Source organism: Bombina bombina, chromosome 2, assembly GCF_027579735.1.
Source record: "Bombina bombina isolate aBomBom1 chromosome 2, aBomBom1.pri, whole genome shotgun sequence".
NCBI lineage: Eukaryota > Metazoa > Chordata > Amphibia > Anura > Bombinatoridae > Bombina > Bombina bombina.
Window position 1 is genome coordinate 952,089,924 of NC_069500.1, and position 20,908 is coordinate 952,110,831.

The 20,908-nt window shown below is 39.7% G+C and overlaps 1 protein-coding gene across 1 annotated transcript in view; it reads left to right on the forward strand.

Moving 5' to 3' along the window:
- GRID2 (glutamate ionotropic receptor delta type subunit 2) overlaps nucleotides 1–20,908 on the forward strand; it is a 2,072,895-nt gene that overhangs the window by 1,565,715 nt on the left and 486,272 nt on the right. The window contains exon 12 of the mRNA XM_053700169.1: nucleotides 10,490–10,802. Within this exon, the coding sequence (XP_053556144.1) occupies nucleotides 10,490–10,802 (313 nt within the window). The remainder of the gene's footprint in view (nucleotides 1–10,489; nucleotides 10,803–20,908) is intronic.

Genomic DNA, 20,908 nt, shown 5'->3' on the forward strand with positions numbered 1-20,908 from the left:
TCACTAGCTCATGGACTCTTGCCAATTACATAAAAGAAAAGGGCAGATGTGAACTCCCCTAACAATCCTCAAAACGATATGTGGTGAAACATATGTGCAGGCAACCTGCGGTTTGTATTGCTACTATCACTAGTGTGGCAGCATACTGGTTTGATGCGTTGTCTGATTCTATTCGGACAGACACTCCCCTCAAAGAAATCCTGGATAGGATAAAGGCCCTTAAGTTGCCAAACTCCTTTATCACGGATGCTTCCCTACAGGTTATTAAGCTGGGAGCTAAGATTTCTGGTTTAGCCGTACTGGCCCGCAGAGCTTTATGGCTAAAATCTTGGTCTGCGGATGTGTCATCTAAGTCTATACTTTTGGCGATTCCTTACAAGGGAAAGACCTTGTTTGGGCCGGGTTTGATGGAAATAATTTCTGACATTATAGGAGGAAAGGGCAATTTCCTCCCTCAGGATAAGAGAAATAAGCAAAAGGGATGTCAGAGTAATTTTCGTTCCTTTTGAAATTTCAAGGGAAAGCCTTCCTCTCCCTCTTCCAAGCAGGAACAGTCCAAGCCTTCCTGGAGGCCCAACCAGTCTTGGAACAAGGGAAAACAATCCAAAAAGCCTGCTATTGAATCAAAAACAGCATGAAGGGCCTTCCCCCGATCCGGGACCGGATCTTGTGGGGGGCAGGTTTTCCTTCTTCGCTCAGGCTTGGGTTCGAGATGCTCAGGATCCCTGGGCGGTGGACATCGTATCCCAGGGATACAAACTAGAGTTCAAGACCTTTCCTCCCAGGGGCAGGTTTCTGCTTTCAAGATTATCTGTAGACCAGATAAAAAAAGAGGCATTCTTACACTGTGTTCAGGACCTTTCCGACCTGGGAGTGATAGTTCCTGTCCCAATGCAGGAATGGGGTCTGGGGTTCTACTCCAATCTGTTCATGGTTCCCAAAAAAGAGGGAACCTTCAGACCAATTTTAGATCTTAAAAGTCTAAACAAATTCCTCAGAGTGCCGTCCTTCAAGATGGAAACTTTTCGTTCCATTCTTACCTTGGTTCAAGAGGGTCAATTTATGACAATGATAGATTTAAAGGACGAGTACCTGCATGTTCCCATCCACAGGGACCATCACAAGTTTCTGAGGTTTGCATTTCTAGACAAATACTTCCAGTTTGTGGCTCTTCCATTCGGCCTTGCCACAGCTCCCAGAATTTTCTCACAGGTTCTGGGATCCCTGTTGGTGGTGCTCCGATTGCGGGGCATTGCAGTGGCGCCTTATATGGATGACATTCTGGTTCAGGCGCCATCCTTTCAACAAGCAAGATCCCACACTGAAATGTTGTTATCTTTCTTGCAATCTCACGGATGGAAGGTGAATTTGGAAAAGAGTTCCTTAGTTCCAACTTCAATGGTAATTTTCTTGGGAACCATAATAGATTCCTTATCAATGAAAATTTTTCTGACAGAAGTCAGGAAATCAAAGATTTTTTATTCTTGCCTAGCGCATCAGTCCTCTCCTCGGCCAACAGTGGCTCAGTGCATGGAGGTAATCGGTCTGACAGTAGCAGCAATGGACATCATCCCGTTCGCCCGTTTACACCTCAGACCTCTGCAGTTAAGCATGCTCAGACAGTGGAATGGAGATTATGCAGATCTGTCTCTGTGATTACAGCTGGAGCAGGAGAAAAGAAATTCTCTTCTTTGGTGGTTGTCTCAGGATCATCTCTCCCAGGGAACCTGCTTCCGCAGACCCTCTTGGGTGATTGTGACAACAGGCGCCAGCCTTCTGGGATGGGGAGCAGTCTGGTGCTCTCTAAAGGTTCAAGGAACATGGACTCGGTCGGATTCTGTTCTTCCCATAAACATTCTGGAACTGCTCTTCTAACCTGGCCTCAGTTAGCCTCGGCTCGGTTTATCAGGTTTCAGTCGGACAACATAACTTCAGTGGCTTACATCAACCATCAGGGGGAACTCAGAGTTCCTTGGCCATGTCAGAGGTAGCCAAGATAATTAAGTGGGCGGAGACCCACAACTGCTGTCTGTCGGCGATCCACATCCCTGGAGTAGACAACTGGGAGGCGGATTTTCTGAGCAGACAGACCTTTCACCCGGGGGAGTGGGAACTCCATCCGGAAGTGTTTTATAGCCTGATTCTCAAATGGGGACAACCGGAACTGGACCTCATGGCATCGCGGCAGTATGCCAAGCTCACGAGGTATGGGTCGAGGTCAAGGGACCCTCAGGCTGTACTGATAGACGCTCTGGCAGTACCCTGGAATTTCAGTCTTGCATACCTATTTCCTCCGTTCGTTCTTCTAACTTGGGTCATTCCTCGAATCAAACAAGAAAGGGCGTCAGTGATCCTCATTGCACCGGCGTGGTCTTGCAGGATTTGGTATGCAGACCTGGTGGAGACGTCATCTCTTCCACCTTGGATACTTCCGTTGAGAAAGGATTTTCTACTTCAAGGGCCCTTCCTTCATCCAAATCTAGTTTCTCTGAAGCTGACTGCTTGGAAATTTAATTTTATCTAAGTGTGGATTTTCAGAATCAGTCATTGAGACCATGGTTCAGGCTCGTAAGCCTGTGACTAAAAGGATTTACCATAAGATATGGCGTAAATATCTGTATTGGTGTAAATCCAAAGGCTACTCTTAGAGTAGAGTTCAGATTCCTAGAATTTTGTCTTTTCTCCAAGAGGGTCTGGAGAAAGGTTTATCGACAAGCTCCCTAAAGGGTCAAATATCTGCCTTGTCTATTTTGTTACATAAACGTCTGGCGGATGTCCCAGACGTGCAATCTTTTTGTCAGGCTTTGGTCAGGATCAGGCCTGTGTTTAAGCCGGTTACTCCTCCCTGGAGTCTTAATCTAGTTCTTAAGGTTCTTCAACAGGCTCTGTTTGAGCCGATTCATTCATGAGATATTAAGTTGTTATCTTGGAAAGTTTTGTCTCTTGTTGCTATTTCATCTGCTTGAAGAGTTTCAGTGCTCTCTGCATTACAGTATGAGTCTCCTTACCTTATTTTTCATGTGGATAAGGTAGTTTTATGTATTATGTTAGGGTTTCTCCCTAAAGTGGTTTCAGATCAGAACATTAATCAGGAGATTGTTGTTCCTTCCTTGTGTCCTAAGCCTTATTCTCAGAAGGAACGTCTGCTACACAATCTAGACTTGGTGCGTGCATTGAAATTCTATTTACAGGGGACTAAGGATTTTCTTCTTCTGCTCTGTTTGTGGTTTTCTCAGGGAAACATATGGGACAGAAAGCTACAGCTAATTCTCTTTCTTTGTGGCTGAAGAGTATCATTCACTTTGCCTATGAGACTGCTGGACAGCAGCCTCCTGAGAGACTTACGGCTCATTCTGTGAGGGCTGTTTCCTCTTCCTGGGCATTCAAAAATTAAGCTTCTGTGGAACAGAAATATACATAAACCTGACTCATGGCAAATATACAGTAAGTACAATACATATATTTAAAACTTTATATTAATACATAAAGTGCCAAACAATAGCTGAGAGTGGATTAAGTAATGAAAACAAACTTACCAAAAGACACCCATCCACATATAGTAGATAGCCAAATGAGTACTGAAAAAGTATCAGTAGAGGTAATGGAATATGAGAGTATATTGTCAATCTGAAAATGGAGGTAGGAGATGAATCTCTATGACCGATAACATAGAACCTTTGAAAAGATTTCCTGTGAGGAAATCCATAGAATCAATAGGTGATGCTCTCTTCACATCCCTCTGACAAACACTGTACTCTGAGAGGAATCAGGCTTCAAAATACTGAGAAGCGCATATAACTAGATATGTGCGATTCGTTTCTGATCGATTCGGAAATTCGGAAAATTCGGAGATTCGGATCGATTCGAATTTACGAATTAAAATACTGCTGAATCTACCGAATAAATCAGAATCGAATCGAATACATCCAAATCGATTCAAATACATTCAAATCGATTCGGATGTATTCGGTAGATTCGGATGGCCGTGTATTACACTAGTATTGTACAGTATATTAGGTTTTATCACTCTGCTATGGGTCAAACATAATATACAGTACATAATACTAGTGTAATACACAGCACATCCCACCTAACACTTACCGAAATTCCGAATTTCCGAATCGATTCGAACCGAATAGAACCGAACCGATTTTTTTCCGAATCCGAAAGAATCTGAATGAATCCGAAACAAATTAATTCGAATTTTTCTGAATTCGAATAGATCCAAACCGAAATTCGAATCGATCCGAATCGATCCGAACCGAAACAAATTTTTCAAAGCTGCACAAGTCTACATATAACAGTAGAAAATCATGCACAAACTTACTTCACCACCTCCATAGGAGGCAAAGTTTGTAAAATTGAATTGTGGTTGTGGTGAGGGGTGTATTTATAGGCATTTTGAGGTTTGGAAAACTTTGCCCCTCCTAGTAGGATTGTATATCCCATACGTCACTAGCTCATGGACTCTTGCCAATTACATGAAAGAAAAGGGCAGATGTGAACTCCCCTAACAATCCTCAAAACGATATGTGGTGAAACATATGTGCAGGCAACCTGCGGTTTGTATTGCTACTATCACTAGTGTGGCAGCATACTGGTTTGATGCGTTGTCTGATTCTATTCGGACAGACACTCCCCTCGAAGAAATCCTGGATAGGATAAAGGCCCTTAAGTTGCCCAACTCCTTTATCACGGATGCTTCCCTACAGGTTATTAAGCTGGGAGCTAAGATTTCTGGTTTAGCCGTACTGGCCCGCAGAGCTTTATGGCTAAAATCTTGGTCTGCGGATGTGTCATCTAAGTCTAAACTTTTGGCGATTCCTTACAAGGGAAAGACCTTGTTTGGGCCGGGTTTGATGGAAATAATTTCTGACATTATAGGAGGAAAGGGCCATTTCCTCCCTCAGGATAAGAGAAATAAGCAAAAGGGATGTCAGAGTAATTTTCGTTCCTTTTGAAATTTCAAGGGAAAGCCTTCCTCTCCCTCTTCCAAGCAGGAACAGTCCAAGCCTTCCTGGAGGCCCAACCAGTCTTGGAACAAGGGAAAACAATCCAAAAAGCCTGCTATTGAATCAAAAACAGCATGAAGGGCCTTCCCCCGATCCGGGACCGGATCTTGTGGGGGGCAGGTTTTCCTTCTTCGCTCAGGCTTGGGTTCGAGATGCTCAGGATCCCTGGGCGGTGGACATCGTATCCCAGGGATACAAACTAGAGTTCAAGACCTTTCCTCCCAGGGGCAGGTTTCTGCTTTCAAGATTATCTGTAGACCAGATAAAAAAAGAGGCATTCTTACACTGTGTTCAGGACCTTTCCGACCTGGGAGTGATAGTTCCTGTCCCAATGCAGGAATGGGGTCTGGGGTTCTACTCCAATCTGTTCATGGTTCCCAAAAAAGAGGGAACCTTCAGACCAATTTTAGATCTTAAAAGTCTAAACAAATTCCTCAGAGTGCCGTCCTTCAAGATGGAAACTTTTTGTTCCATTCTTACCTTGGTTCAAGAGGGTCAATTTATGACAATGGTAGATTTAAAGGACGAGTACCTGCATGTTCCCATCCACAGGGACCATCACAAGTTTCTGAGGTTTGCATTTCTAGACAAATACTTCCAGTTTGTGGCTCTTCCATTCGGCCTTGCCACAGCTCCCAGAATTTTCTCACAGGTTCTGGGATCCCTGTTGGTGGTGCTCCGATTGCGGGGCATTGCAGTGGCGCCTTATATGGATGACATTCTGGTTCAGGCGCCATCCTTTCAACAAGCAAGATCCCACACTGAAATGTTGTTATCTTTCTTGCAATCTCACGGATGGAAGGTGAATTTGGAAAAGAGTTCCTTAGTTCCAACTTCAAGGGTAATTTTCTTGGGAACCATAATAGATTCCTTATCAATGAAAATTTTTCTGACAGAAGTCAGGAAATCAAAGATTTTTGATTCTTGCCTAGCGCTTCAGTCCTCTCCTCGGCCATCAGTGGCTCAGTGCATGGAGGTAATCGGTCTGACAGTAGCAGCAATGGACATCATCCCGTTCGCCCGTTTACACCTCAGACCTCTGCAGTTAAGCATGCTCAGACAGTGGAATGGAGATTATGCAGATCTGTCTCCGTGATTACAGCTGGAGCAGGAGAAAAGAAATTCTCTTCTTTGGTGGTTGTCTCAGGATCATCTCTCCCAGGGAACCTGCTTCCGCAGACCCTCTTGGGTGATTGTGACAACAGGCGCCAGCCTTCTGGGATGGGGAGCAGTCTGGTGCTCTCTAAAGGTTCAAGGAACATGGACTCGGTCGGATTCTGTTCTTCCCATAAACATTCTGGAACTGCTCTTCTAACCTGGCCTTAGTTAGCCTCGGCTCGGTTTATCAGGTTTCAGTCGGACAACATAACTTCAGTGGCTTACATCAACCATCAGGGGGAACTCAGAGTTCCTTGGCCATGTCAGAGGTAGCCAAGATAATTAAGTGGGCGGAGACCCACAACTGCTGTCTGTCGGCGATCCACATCCCTGGAGTAGACAACTGGGAGGCGGATTTTCTGAGCAGACAGACCTTTCACCCGGGGGAGTGGGAACTCCATCCGGAAGTGTTTTATAGCCTGATTCTCAAATGGGGACAACCGGAACTGGACCTCATGGCATCGCGGCAGTATGCCAAGCTCACGAGGTACGGGTCGAGGTCAAGGGACCCTCAGGCTGTACTGATAGATGCTCTGGCAGTACCCTGGAATTTCAGTCTTGCATACCTATTTCCTCCGTTCGTTCTTCTAACTTGGGTCATTCCTCGAATCAAACAAGAAAGGGCGTCAGTGATCCTCATTGCACCGGCGTGGTCTTGCAGGATTTGGTATGCAGACCTGGTGGAGACGTCATCTCTTCCACCTTGGATACTTCCGTTGAGAAAGGACTTTCTACTTCAAGGGCCCTTCCTTCATCCAAATCTAGTTTCTCTGAAGCTGACTGCTTGGAAATTTAATTTTATCTAAGTGTGGATTTTCAGAATCGGTCATTGAGACCATGGTTCAGGCTCGTAAGCCTGTGACTAAAAGGATTTACCATAAGATATGGCGTAAATATCTGTATTGGTGTAAATCCAAAGGCTACTCTTAGAGTAGAGTTCAGATTCCTAGAATTTTGTCTTTTCTCCAAGAGGGTCTGGAGAAAGGTTTATCGACAAGCTCCCTAAAGGGTCAAATATCTGCCTTGTCTATTTTGTTACATAAACGTCTGGTGGATGTCCCAGACGTGCAATCGTTTTGTCAGGCTTTGGTCAGGATCAGGCCTGTGTTTAAGCCGGTTACTCCTCCCTGGAGTCTTAACCTAGTTCTTAAGGTTCTTCAACAGGCTCTGTTTGAGCCGATTCATTCATGAGATATTAAGTTGTTATCTTGGAAAGTTTTGTCTCTTGTTGCTATTTCATCTGCTCGAAGAGTTTCAGTGCTCTCTGCATTACAGTATGAGTCTCCTTACCTTATTTTTTATGTGGATAAGGTAGTTTTATGTACTATGTTAGGGTTTCTCCCTAAAGTGGTTTCAGATCAGAACATTAATCAGGAGATTGTTGTTCCTTCCTTGTGTCCTAAGCCTTATTCTCAGAAGGAACGTCTGCTACACAATCTAGACTTGGTGCGTGCATTGAAATTCTATTTACAGGGGACTAAGGATTTTCTTCTTCTGCTCTGTTTGTGGTTTTCTCAGGGAAACATGTGGGACAGAAAGCTACAGCTACTTCTTTTTCTTTGTGGCTGAAGAGTATCATTCGCTTTGCCTATGAAACTGCTGGACAGCAGCCTCCTGAGAGACTTACGGCTCATTCTGTGAGGGCTGTTTCCTCTTCCTGGGCATTCAAAAATTAAGCTTTTGTGGAAAAGATTTGCAAGGCTGCAACTTGGTCCTCTCTTCACACTTTTTCAAAATTCTATAAATTTGATACTTTTGCCTCGGCTGAAGCTTCTTTTGGGAGAAAGGTTCTTCAAGCAGTGGTGCCTTCCGTTTAGGTTCCCTGTCTTGTCCCTCCCTTATCTGTGTACTCTAGCTTGGTTATTGATTCCTAATAGTAATTAGATGATCCGTGGACTCACTGTGTCATTAGAAAGAAAACAAAATTTATGCTTACCTGATAAATTTCTTTCTTTCTTGACACGGTGGGTCCACGGCCCGCCCTGTTGTCTTAAGACAGGTTTTGTTGGTATGTTACAAACTTCAAACCTCTGCGCCTTGTTGCTTCCTTTCTCTCCTTTGCTTTGGTCGAATGACTGGGGTGGAGGGAAGGGAGGTGATATTTAACAGCTTTGCTGTGGTGCTATTTGCCACCTCCTGCTGGGCAGGAGTGATATTCCCAATAGTAATTAGATGATCCATGGACTCACCATGTCAAGAAAGTAAGAAATTTATCAGGTAAGCATAAATTTTGTTTTTCGCAATGTGAAATTGAAAAAAAATGTTTTGAAAAATCTGTACTATAGTACTATACGTCCAAATAACATATAAAAACCATATAACATACAAAAAAAATGTCATAGAGGAGGAAAATAGGCCTGCTGCCATTCTGTAGTAGAATGGATAAAACCAACTCTTTCAAAAAGGGATATTTGTCCCATTAACATGATATATTTTGATGTAGAGTATTGCAAGTGCTTTGCTAGGTAAATGGATAAAAACTCACATGTTCAAGATTATAAATGGCAGAATTGACCTCTGGACCTGCACAATACCGCAGTCTTTGAGATGTATATAGTGAATTTATAAAGGCTCATTGCATCTACTTTCATATTGCTGCATTGGCATTTTGTCAAAATGATGAATCTTTTAGTCAGAATGAAACTGACTTGTATGTGTTGAAATTCCTATGAATATTTACAAAAAAAAATCCTTGTTTTGCAGATAACTGTTTTAAATGTATTATTATTTTTGTTGTTATTAACCAATAAATAACATTAATCCAGAAATACAATTAAACATTATTCCTGAATAAAGGGAGTAATGTTTACAAGTATCTCATTAAAATAAAATCCTTGCAAAAGCTTTCAAATTATGTTACACAGTAGAGTATATGATTATGAAGCCGTTTATAAAAATCACCCCTGAAAAGCTCAGTGGCAGATTACTGGCAATTTCCGTGCTATGTGCCGAAATTCATTTTGATGAATCCTAGCAAATTTGTAGATAACACAGTCAAACTAGAGTGACATATTGTACAGGTTTTCTCTTCTGAAAGCAACTTAGAAATGTTGGAATTTTGAAGATCCTTGATGACTTGGTTTGAAATGGGAACTTAATTGGCTCACAAAGCTTGGTTCACTGTGCAATCGCTTGTATTATTAGGCAGCAGTCATTAAAATAGTTTTCTATGTCTTGAGTTCTTGATGCTAAATTCCTATTGACATTGCTAGATATACATATTGACATAATTATGAGTCCATTTAGCTCTCATGTAAATTGCTTTTCTTTCAAGCTTGTATTTGCAAGTTATTTGTTTTGTGCTTCCCTGTGGTGTGAATCAAATAATTTGTTTGTTTTTTAACATATATGTTAAGATGATCTTCCATTATAGTGTCAAAATGCAATTTAATATTATTCTAACAATGTAAACTAATATTTCTAATGGAAACTGTCTTGTTTTAAGGATATAAAAGACATTTTTAAAACACAACAGTACAAAGATGATCACACAATTATGTGTCGATTGTTTATATATATATATATATATATATATATAAATGATGAAGAAAAATAATGTTCATAATAGCCACATTATGTTTATGCTTTCTTAAGTAAAAAATAAAAAGGCTGACCTCTGCACTTTATTATCTTAATTCATTTATTATCTATTATCTTTCATCACTAATGCTATAACTTTCATTTTTTTTATTTAAGACAACAAGATAAATGAAAACATGTGGACTAATATAATATATTTTCCGTATTTTGATAGAGAATTAATATAAATTTTTATGGATAATTATGTGTTTGTAGGGTGACTTAATATGATATTTTTTTTTTTTTTTTTATTTATGCTATTTCTTATACATTTTTAAATTACTTCTTCTGCTATATTTATTTCTGTAATTATAACTATTTGAAATAAATAACAATGTTCTATATTGTTTGCAATGATATCATATTAACTGTTTTAGACCAACAACCTACATTTTATCATACATAGGTAAATGTATTATGAATACAGAATCTAATGTAAGAACACTGAAATTATCTTATCTTGCTAAAATGTGTGTGTATATATATATATTCTTTTTAAATAAATACGCACATATATATATATATATATATATATATATCTAAATATCTATCTATCTATATGTCTATCTCTATCGATCAATCTATCTATCTATTGTATATAGTTCTTGGGTCCCAGCACTCTCACCAAACTCCAAAATATGTATACATGTGTTTTCAAGATTTTTCTGTTGTATTGTTTTGCTATTATCAAATTTCTTTGGTCAACTGCAATAATATTTTTTTTTCCTCAATTTTTCAAGAAAGCTGACATGGGAATTTCTGCTTTGACTATTACACCAGACCGAGAGAATGTAGTAGACTTTACAACCCGCTACATGGATTACTCGGTAGGAGTCCTACTAAGAAGAGCAGAGAAAACTGTGAACATGTTTGCATGTTTGGCTCCATTTGATCTGTCTCTTTGGGCCTGTATTGCTGGAACTGTACTTTTGGTTGGTCTCTTGGTCTATCTACTGAACTGGCTAAATCCTCCACGTCTACCAGTGGGATCAATGACCTCTACAACACTCTACAACTCTATGTGGTTTGTGTATGGATCTTTTGTGCAACAAGGTAAGCCTTGTAATAAAGCCTTAATGCTTAATGGATGATAAATTATTTAGGGTAAAGCAAGCCTAATATGCCTAATATTACATATAAATAAATATGTAGTTTTGCATTAATTAAATAATAATATTGTTTCTGAACAAAATTTATTTTAATATGCAGACATTTATTTTTTTATATTTTTCTCTATCTAGCATACATTGAATTATGTACATAGGTACATCATTTTTATTTTGTAGAGATTAAAACATGGTTAGGTTAGTCAAGGCATACTAATGATACATAAACAATCACACACTTCACCTAGCTGTTAGGAAAATAAGTGATCTATGTAAATGCAGAGATGAATACCAAATATTTTGGAAATGAATGCAAAGTGAAATGTGTAGCAAATGTCATTGAACCTCTACATTTTTTTTTCAGTTAGTGACTGGAATTGTAATATCCATGTTTTCCTTTTTTTGAGCAGATAATTTAGTGATAATGTTCTGTATAGATGGTGCATAGAGAAGCTTACAATGCAGATATAGAGATGTTGACAGTGACAAAGCATGCATGTAGCTGGGTTTTATTTTAGTAATAATGGTAACCAATAAAGAGGGTCACTATGGCAGCTTAAATAGTTTCTGACTTTCATAGTTGGAAAGGTAGCTGTATATTTGTTGTAAATGGAGGTAACAGATTATATCTAAACTCTCATATTCAAAGCATTCCTGGATATTCCTCTATACTAATGGTGTGATGTCACCATTCATGCATTTGGCATTTTCATGTGTATGTATGTATGTATGTTTGTATGTATATATATATATATATATAAACATTTTTACACAAGTACACAGGTCAATTGATATGTGCATTTACTTTCAAACTTATGGAAGTGAGTGATCTTAACAAGTGTTCCACTTAAAGAGACACTAAAGTAAAAATTAAACATTCATGATACACAAAGTACTTGAAACAAAACAAAAAAATACAATTTACTTTAAATATAAGATTGTGCTCAGTCTTTTTATATGCATAACTTCTAAGGTGCTAGCTCCTACTACACCTGTGCAAGAGTTGGCAGTATATATATATATATATATATATATATATATGCAAAAAAATAATTCCAATGTGAAGCAGCAGTTAAAAAAGTTTAGCAAATCCTTTATTCCTTTAAAACAATGCAAAGGACATACAGCAACATGGAGGTGATTCAAGCAAAAGAACTCTGACCGGTTTCGGTCATATTGACCGTAATCATAGATATATATATATATATATATATATACTGTATATATTATTAGAAAGAAGTGTGTTCAATCAGCGCTATGTGAGAGAACTAGAGACTAGTGAAGTGGCCGGTGAGTGTATATATATATATATATATATATATATATATATATATATATATATATATATATATATATATATATATATATAGAAAATGATCTAGGGCGCTTGGAGCTTAGATAACAATAGTAATAAGTAATACTGTAGCCCCATATTCCGGTACTGCAGAATAGTTAATACAATCTGTGAATAGTGTGTGGCTGCTTAGGTCAAAGTCACTGAGAAACTCTGTTACTGATAAATCTATTGTTATATGATATTCATACAGAACACAAGATATAGAAATCACCGTTTGTTACTAAAGAAAATATTTTTTATTGACATTGCTGCTATTCTTAAACACACGTTTATACTAAGGACATTCTGTGTGCACAAGTGTACACTAGCTCTATAACCATTGTATGATTCTGCAGATTAACACCTTGGGTCACTTTGTTTTAAAGGGGTATAGGCACCGTATGAACCTTTCAGGCAATAGGAATGCAAGGGACGCCATCTTGGATGACGTCACTTGCATTGAAGTTCCAGTTTACGGCGGCGACCGTATCAAGAGGAGCTCCGTGCCGGATGTCTTTAGGATTTACCCGCTCCGCGCCGGATGGATGAAGATAGAAGATGTTGTCTGGATGAAGACTTCTTGCCACCTGGATAAGGACTTCGCCGGCTGGATGAAGATGGAAGAGGCCACCCGGATGAAGACTTCTTTCCGGCTGGATGGATCCTTCAAGCGGGACTTCAATAACTGTAAGAGGATTGTTGGGTGTTAGTGTTAGGTTAATTTAAGGGTTTTTTGGGTGGATTTTATTTTTAGATTAGGGTCTGGGCAGGTAAAAGAGCTAAATACCCTTTTATGGGCAATGCCCATACAAATGCCCTTTTCAGGGCAATGGGGAGCTTAGGTTATTTTAGATTGTTTTTTTTATTTGGGGGGTTGGTTGGTTGGGTGGTGGGTTTTACTGTTGGGGGGTGTTTGTATTTTGTTTTTTACAGATAAAGAGCTGATTTTTTGGGGGGCAATGCCCCACAAAAGGCCCTTTTAAGGGCCATTGGTAGTTTATTGTAGGCTAGGTTTTTTTATTTTGGGGGGCTTTTTTATTTTGATAGGGCTATTAGATTAGGTGTAATTCTTTTTTATTTTTGATAATGTGGTTGTTTTTTTTCCCTTAATTTAGTGTTTTTTATTTTTTGTAACTTAGCGTTTATTTTTTTTGTAATTTAGTAATTTTTAATAATGTTTAATAGTATATTTAAACAATTTGAGTAGGGTTAGGGGTTTTTAATATGTAATTTAGTTAATTTAATTGGTAGTTTAATTTAATTGTAGTATAATAGTTAGGGTAGGTTAATTAATAGTTTGAAAATAGTTTATTTTAATTCTACAGGTAAGTTTAAATTTATTTTAAGATAGGGATGTTGTAATTGTATTTTAAAGTTAAGGGCTTTATAGGTTTAGGGGTTAATAGCTTAATTTAGTTTATGGTGATGTGGGGGGCTGGCAGTTTAGGGGTTAATAGGTTTAGTTAGTGGTAGTGATGTGGGAGGCCAGAGGTTTAGAGGTTAATACATTTATTTAGTGGTGGCGGGGTCCGGGAGCGGCGGGATAGGGGTAAATAACTTTATTTAGGTTGCGGCAGGATCCAGGAGTGGCAGAATAGGGGTTAATAACTATATGTAGGTGGCGGCAATGTCGGGGGCGGCAGATTAGGGGTGTTTAGACTCAGGGCTTATGTTAGGGTGTTAGGTGTAAATGTTACTCGTTTTCAACCATAGAAATCAATGGGATATCTGGCAGCATCGAACATAAGCGTTCAGTGCTTTCAGTCTCTCATTGATTTCTATGGCATCCGCGGCCCCTAGGGTGGCAGATTGAAAACCAGGTATGCAGGGCCGTAATAGCCGCGAGTGTACCTGTTAGAAATTTGATAAATGGGAAAAGGGGTCAAATAGAGCCGAATGTGTATTCAGAACATCTGTAATGACCTAAGCATTGATCTGCATCGGATTGAGACCGGCGGATCATATGTTACGTCACAATTGTCAACTTTTGCCAGTCTGTAGGCTTTGATAACTAGATCGGATCAAGCTTGCAACAATTATGTGGCGGAATTCCGGTGTATTTGGGGTTGACAGCTTGATAAATATCCCCCCAAAATGTACCTGGTAGAGATTGTCCTTTAACTCGATTGTTACAGCAAAGTGACTAGAAATGGAAATAGGGAAATTTATTGAACTCTCTAAAGCTACCTAAAATCAAGCATAGTTTAAGCTGCAACATGACAGCTCTAAACAAGCTACTGTTGATTATCAGCATATTAGCCCACTCCAGTCTTGAATGGCAAAGTCTATAATGAGGGTGAATCATCTTCCTATATATCTGAATATCCTATATACTATATATCTGAGTAGCTGAGTGGAACAGCTTTAAATAAATGGTAGGTTCAGTATTAAGTAAAAAAGTAAGTCACTCACCATCCCTAAAGTGACTATGGACTCTGTGGCTTCCAGAAAATCAATGTCAAATAGCAATAGAGCTGGCCTGTTTGTTGTTTAGAAGGCTACTCCTTTGCATGTCTCTCAGCCCCACTGAGAAATATGAACAGGCTGAGTGAAAAGAATCTCCCTCTGCAACTGGAGCTATGAGACACTGCAATCTCTGTTGAGCTGTCACCTCCAGGCCAATGCAATTCACCAATTTCCTGTTGCTTTGTCAGACTCATTACAGATTGTAGAGGCTGTTCTGCAACCTCCTACAGGCTACAAAGTTTCTGCTGAAGCTCAACAAAGTGATTGTTTAGAAGCTGCAGGATTCCCGTCTCTCATTTATCTAGGTACTTCATACTGAAGATAGGCTAAGCTTTGATTAGAGCAAACTCTAGTGTAAGTACTAAATCTTTCAATACCTGTGGGTTGTAGGAGAAAATAACAGCAGTCCGACTATGATGTTACCCAATTTAGCCACTGGAGGGTATCGAGGACTTGCTTGTAGCCACCACCATAGGCCTCAGTGGTCCGGATTAGAGCTCTGAAGTCATGTATACACCAGTTTTAGCATCCAGAAAAGCTTCATAATATGCTGCATTTAAATTTACTAATTTTATTCATGGATGATCCGATGTTTCAGTGATAATCTGCGGATTACCTGGATCTTTATAGGAGTACCTGATAATGTGTCTGATCATGGCCGCTGCCGAGACACGCCCCAGAAAAATGTATTTTTACTATTTACTATCCATTTACTATGTGTTCAACTGCTGCTACAGAGCCAAACACTGGACACACCAACTTGCCACTTTAGATGTAGCCAGTGATTGAAATGTAGGTATGCTTTCATCTCATTGGCTTACTAAACATATCCTAATCTAGAGCAACACAGGAACACACTAAGGTGTGACTTTATGTGCTCTGCCCTTTAATATGGCTTAAAACAAGGGAACGTGTTATAAAATAAAATGCTCTAACTTAACAGAGCACTTTATTTTTAGACTAGAATATTTTAATTTTTGACTAGGATGTTCCTTTAATTATAAAAAGCACAACAATTAAATCCTGTACATTGATCAGAAATAGAAAAATCAGTGTTGATGTCTGCCAACTGTTTCTGTCAGGACATCTAACAGTGTATTGAAAGCTGGAGGGAGTGTCAGTTATGTTACACGTGTCAGGTAATAAACTTTGGAACCTGCATATGAAAATTCATGAAACTTCTCCTTTTGTGTTAAAGTTTAATATCTGAACTTACAGAAACAGCTCTTTACTTATCTAATGGTAAAGATCTTAGTAAACATGGTGCTGTTTAACCTTCATTGGTTAGTTTTGCAACTGAGGGCTTTGTTAGAGCTCCCTTTAGACATCTTACAAGCTGTTAAATTCCTCTGAAACCATAATACTGCATGCAAATTACCACAGATTCAAGAAATCTCAGCAGCAGAAGGCTACAGTGTCTGCATTGTATCCAACAAGCTGCCCATCATCACATTCCAATGCAGTTAGGAATTTCCCTGGATTTCTTAGCCTACAAAATATTGTTGTGACTGTATGCAAGTGATAGGTCATGCTATGTTAGGTGGATATAGTTATATTGTTGGAAACATTTAGAAACATTTCTAGGTTGCTTGTTCCACCAATGCTCTGAAACATACCTGTTTAAAAATTATTTAACAAAACTGAAATATAAGTGTGTGTTTTTTCAATTTTATTATGACCCGAACTGTTAGCCTACAAGGTGTCCAAAGGAACCTTAAACAAACAAACATATGACATATATCAGGAAATAAACTGTACATTGCAAAATAAATATTTTAAAACCATTTAGCTCTATAATTTTCTTACCAAACTTTACAAGATTTTGAAATAAAGAGCAGTCCTTTGCTGTGGCCAGTTAGAGACAGATGCATAAGGGTTAAACCTTGCTATTTACAGTTCAAGACACCCCAAAACAAAAAGGGGCCCCTCCCCTAAACCAAGATTCAAATGAGAACACTGACACACAAACTTGGAGTGAAGACCAATGGGTTTGTGTTTATTTATATAACATATTTAAAACAAAGAACACTAGATCATTTGGGAAAACATTATTCCAACATCAGGTAGGCAGAAACCAAGTTCCTAAAACATATATATCCAAGCACAAGCAGGTCAGGGCCCCAATCATGGCTCATTGTGCAAGACTCTTACCGAGACTCGCCCACAAAAAATTCACTCCAGACATCCTCTGAAGCATAGGTCAGCAGACGCACAGGGAGGAGACCTCCAGGCTTCTTCCTGAAGTACCATATCTCTCCCTTTAGTTAAACCTCACTCACTGTCCGGACCCTGGCATAAAAACACTGTCACAAGATGACCACCTACTTAATAAAGGTGGGAACTCTTGCCTCATATCACCTAATTTGTTCTCATGCCTTATACGGAAAAAAAAAAACTGTGACTACTTTGACCCTACTAAGCTCTTTATTAATCCTTATTAATCCTTTTCATAACTCTATAGGCAACATGGTGACAATGCATATTTATCCCTCGAAAACATGCAGGACCACCCTAACTGCATGCCAGAAATCATAGCCAACAATTATCTTACATCCAGTTTCATAGTATTAATACATTCCATCTCTGGGGCTTACCCCAAATCATTGACCTCTAAATGTACGACAACAACATGAGGCCTCCCCATCTGTGTACAGCCTTGTTAATCACCACTGGTAGCTCGCTCTAGACCGTGCCATGATTTCCCAACCATCTAATGGCAGCTTGCAAATGAATAAAAAAATCTAGCATTTTTGACATGACAATGCTCCAATGTAAGCCCAGTGGACATAAAAATGACTTATTATCCAGATTCTGACTCCTCTGGAAACTCCTGCAAAAGAGTACCCTATAATGCCTACTTAATAACAGCAAACTTAAAAGAAAAGAAATAAGCAAGGGAGGAAAACAGGGACAAACATACCCAAAACAACCATCAATGAACAATTGTATAACAAACTAAAATATAGAGAAAACATGGTGAACATAAACTTGGTACCTATGAGACCTCAACCTTCCAAGCCTCTGAATCTTTTCTGTGAACCTCCCTTACTCAGTCACTGTGCCAATATGGAATGAGTGAGGAGCAATCTTGGAGCAATTCTGGATCAATCTAAATCAACTTAACTAATTTTTCCAGCACCCACCTAAACTGAAACCTGGATAGAGAAGACCCATCCCCATGCACCACTCTCAAATATTCCTTCAGCAGCAAAACCAGCCAAATATTAGAATTTGCATGTGTCCTCAATGACAGTCAACCCCCCCTACCAACCTGATTTGTTTTAGATCTTGCCAAACACAACACAACAACACTCCAAACCAGCAATCAACAACACCAGCCCCTGTTCTGTAATGGGTTCCCTGATATCTGAAAACTGAGGTTCAGTCCTACCCCAACCCTGCAAAATCTGCCTAACAACAAAGGTACCAGTAGGATCACCCAAGCGTAATTTACTGAAAAAAGACACCGCCACCAGTTTAGACTGCATCGCTCCTCTTAACCTGAAATCAACCAGCCAAGCCATCAACAATACCTGTCTTTCCACCTAATTGCTGGTTGGGTCCATTCTCTCCAAAAGTTTGTATAAGCCTGCTACGTTGGGGCGGCTAAAGCTGATATCACTAATGAGAATAGGGTACCCGATTGTCCAGTACTTGCCAAAGAAATAAGGGGAATTTCAAATCCTCAGCAGCCACTCTATGTGGCCGAATTATTAAGCTCTGAATGGAGCTTGATGCCTTTATTTTCGCACGAGCCTTCAGGCTTGCCGGAATCAGCCGTTATGAAGTAGCAGTCTAAAGACCGCTGCTCCATAACTGGTCCTCCTCTCTGAGGCCACGGACATCACTCCGCCTGATCCTGATTGGGCGTGAATCTGAAGGGGGCAGCATTGCACAAGCAGTTCACAAAAGCTGCTTGTGCAATGATAAATTCAGACAGCGTATGCTGTCAGCATTTATTGATGTGTGGCGGACAGGATCGTATCATGTCTGTCCACACTTTAATAAATCGGCCCCTACAAGTTAATTTCCTAAACTGGTTCCATTGGAAATGCTAATGAGCTTCAGCAAAATCATTATTCACCCCAGGCACATGCATAGCCAAGAAGTAAATGTTGCACCGCAAGCACTTCAACACCAGAAATTGCTCACTGTAGGGGGAGAAGTTGCAGACAATCTATTTGCATCATATACCATTCTAAGATTATCTGTCCAAAATATCACAGACTGATTCATCAACTATCTACCCCACAATTCCACTGCTAAAATTATGGGAAACATTTCTAGAGACTTGAGGTTCCTCACATAACCATGCTCAACCCACGAAGTTGGCCATAGTGACTTTCTCCAGAGACCACTGAAGTACACCCCACAGCCACTTTGGTGACCAAATGCAACCATTGACTGGACATCAGGTGAGTTCTCCATACTAACAATCTATTAAATTCCCTCAAAAAACATTCCCAATCTCTCAAATCAGCCTGCATCTCATCTGTGATAACAACCTTCCGCCCCGCTTACAATCTCGTATTGAACACCTGACCCATAGGTATAAACCTACAGGCGATGTTCAACAGGCCTAGAAGGGACAGTAACTCACAAATCCTAATTGAAGCCACTGCCAAAGCAGTCCGAACCATGACCATCAGCTTATAGATCTTATCCTCTGGCAAATGACAGAGAGCTGCCTCTGTATCAGTCTCCAAAATGTAAGGCTTGTGTACAGACCTTGTGACTTGTCTTCAGCTATTGGAACACCTAAATGCAGTATAAAGGAATGCATTATTTGCATAAGCCTATCACATTCCAGAGAGTAAGCTGGGCCAACTAGCAATAAATCATCTAAATTATGGGCTACCACCCCTGAACCTACCCCCAAAGCCACAACCCACTATACAAAATGAGCTAAAAGCCTCAAATAAGGCACAGAGAATTGTACATTCAATGGGCAAACATTTATCAACATAATATAAGCCCTCAAACTTAATGCCCATTAACCAAAATGACTCAGGGTGAATGGGGAGCAAACGGAAAGTGGATTTAATATCTAGCTGCCCTTACCAACTACAATGCTTCATCAAAGGATTGGAACCTAACAGAGTTAACCTTGGGAAGGACAGATGCTGAATTAGGCAAAATGTCCTTTGCTACTTCTTTGGCACCACTCCCAAAGGTTAAATCACTAAGAAAGGAATAGGAAAAGCCATAAAGGGAACTGTGATCCTGCCCAAGGATATTTCCTTAGTCAATTTATCTCTCACTACTTGGAGAAATTGCTAGGCAGATTTCAAGCACCTTTAACAGCACAGATACTAGTATTCTTAAACTTTCTTCAATACAAATCAAGTTCAACTGTGCAACCTCCCTATATGGAAAATGAACTAACCAGGGCTTAAGAGCGGCGATGTTCAGGGGCACTGGTGCCCTTGCCTCCAGAAGCTCCCTTCCCTGCCTTTTGACCTGCACCCCTTCCCTTGCTTCTTTGGGCAGTCAATCCCTGGGTATGGTTCCTCTCAAAACATACAGACATGGCAAAAGAAACAGGTCTGTCCCTTGTTGCAATGCTTGTCATTAAAACAACAGCACTCCCTCCCCCTATGCCTGGTCCCCTCAATCGGGTTGGCACTTTTCTACTTAGGAGGAGGGAGAGATGAGGATCTCTCCTGACCTAACCTAGACCACAGGTGCATATCAATGGCACCAATAGTACCAGATTACCAGACATTTTGTAGTGGAACTCCATGTTCTTTTACCACCAGGCACCCTCCCTAAAATGTATTTGGATCCGATAAATGGTGTCCATGTACTTTAATAATCTCAATGTCTGGTCAGGATTCTTTTCGAGTCAACTACGCCAAGACTCTAAAGCATCTCTGTCAAACATGAATGCAGACTTTCTGAGGTACCAGTTCCTACTGAGCATGTGCATGAGATTCACAGGGAGATTGGGAAATGGAGAGGAAATAGGAACATTTTTAGAAAAAAAATCTACTTCTAATCTAAAATTCACAGTAAATGCTACTGGTTTGTCTTTTTAGTATGCATTTACTGGCCATGCATTTCTACTCTATTTAATTGTCCTTATATTTTAAATTTACAGGGAGATTAAATGTTACAACTCTGAAAAATGTGCATTTAGAATTTTTAAAATAGGAACAATCCAAGAATGTGCTATCTTCTCATGTTAACTATATATTACAATCTATATTATATTGCTCTATGTCTTTATTTACAAAAAAGTCTCCGAATAA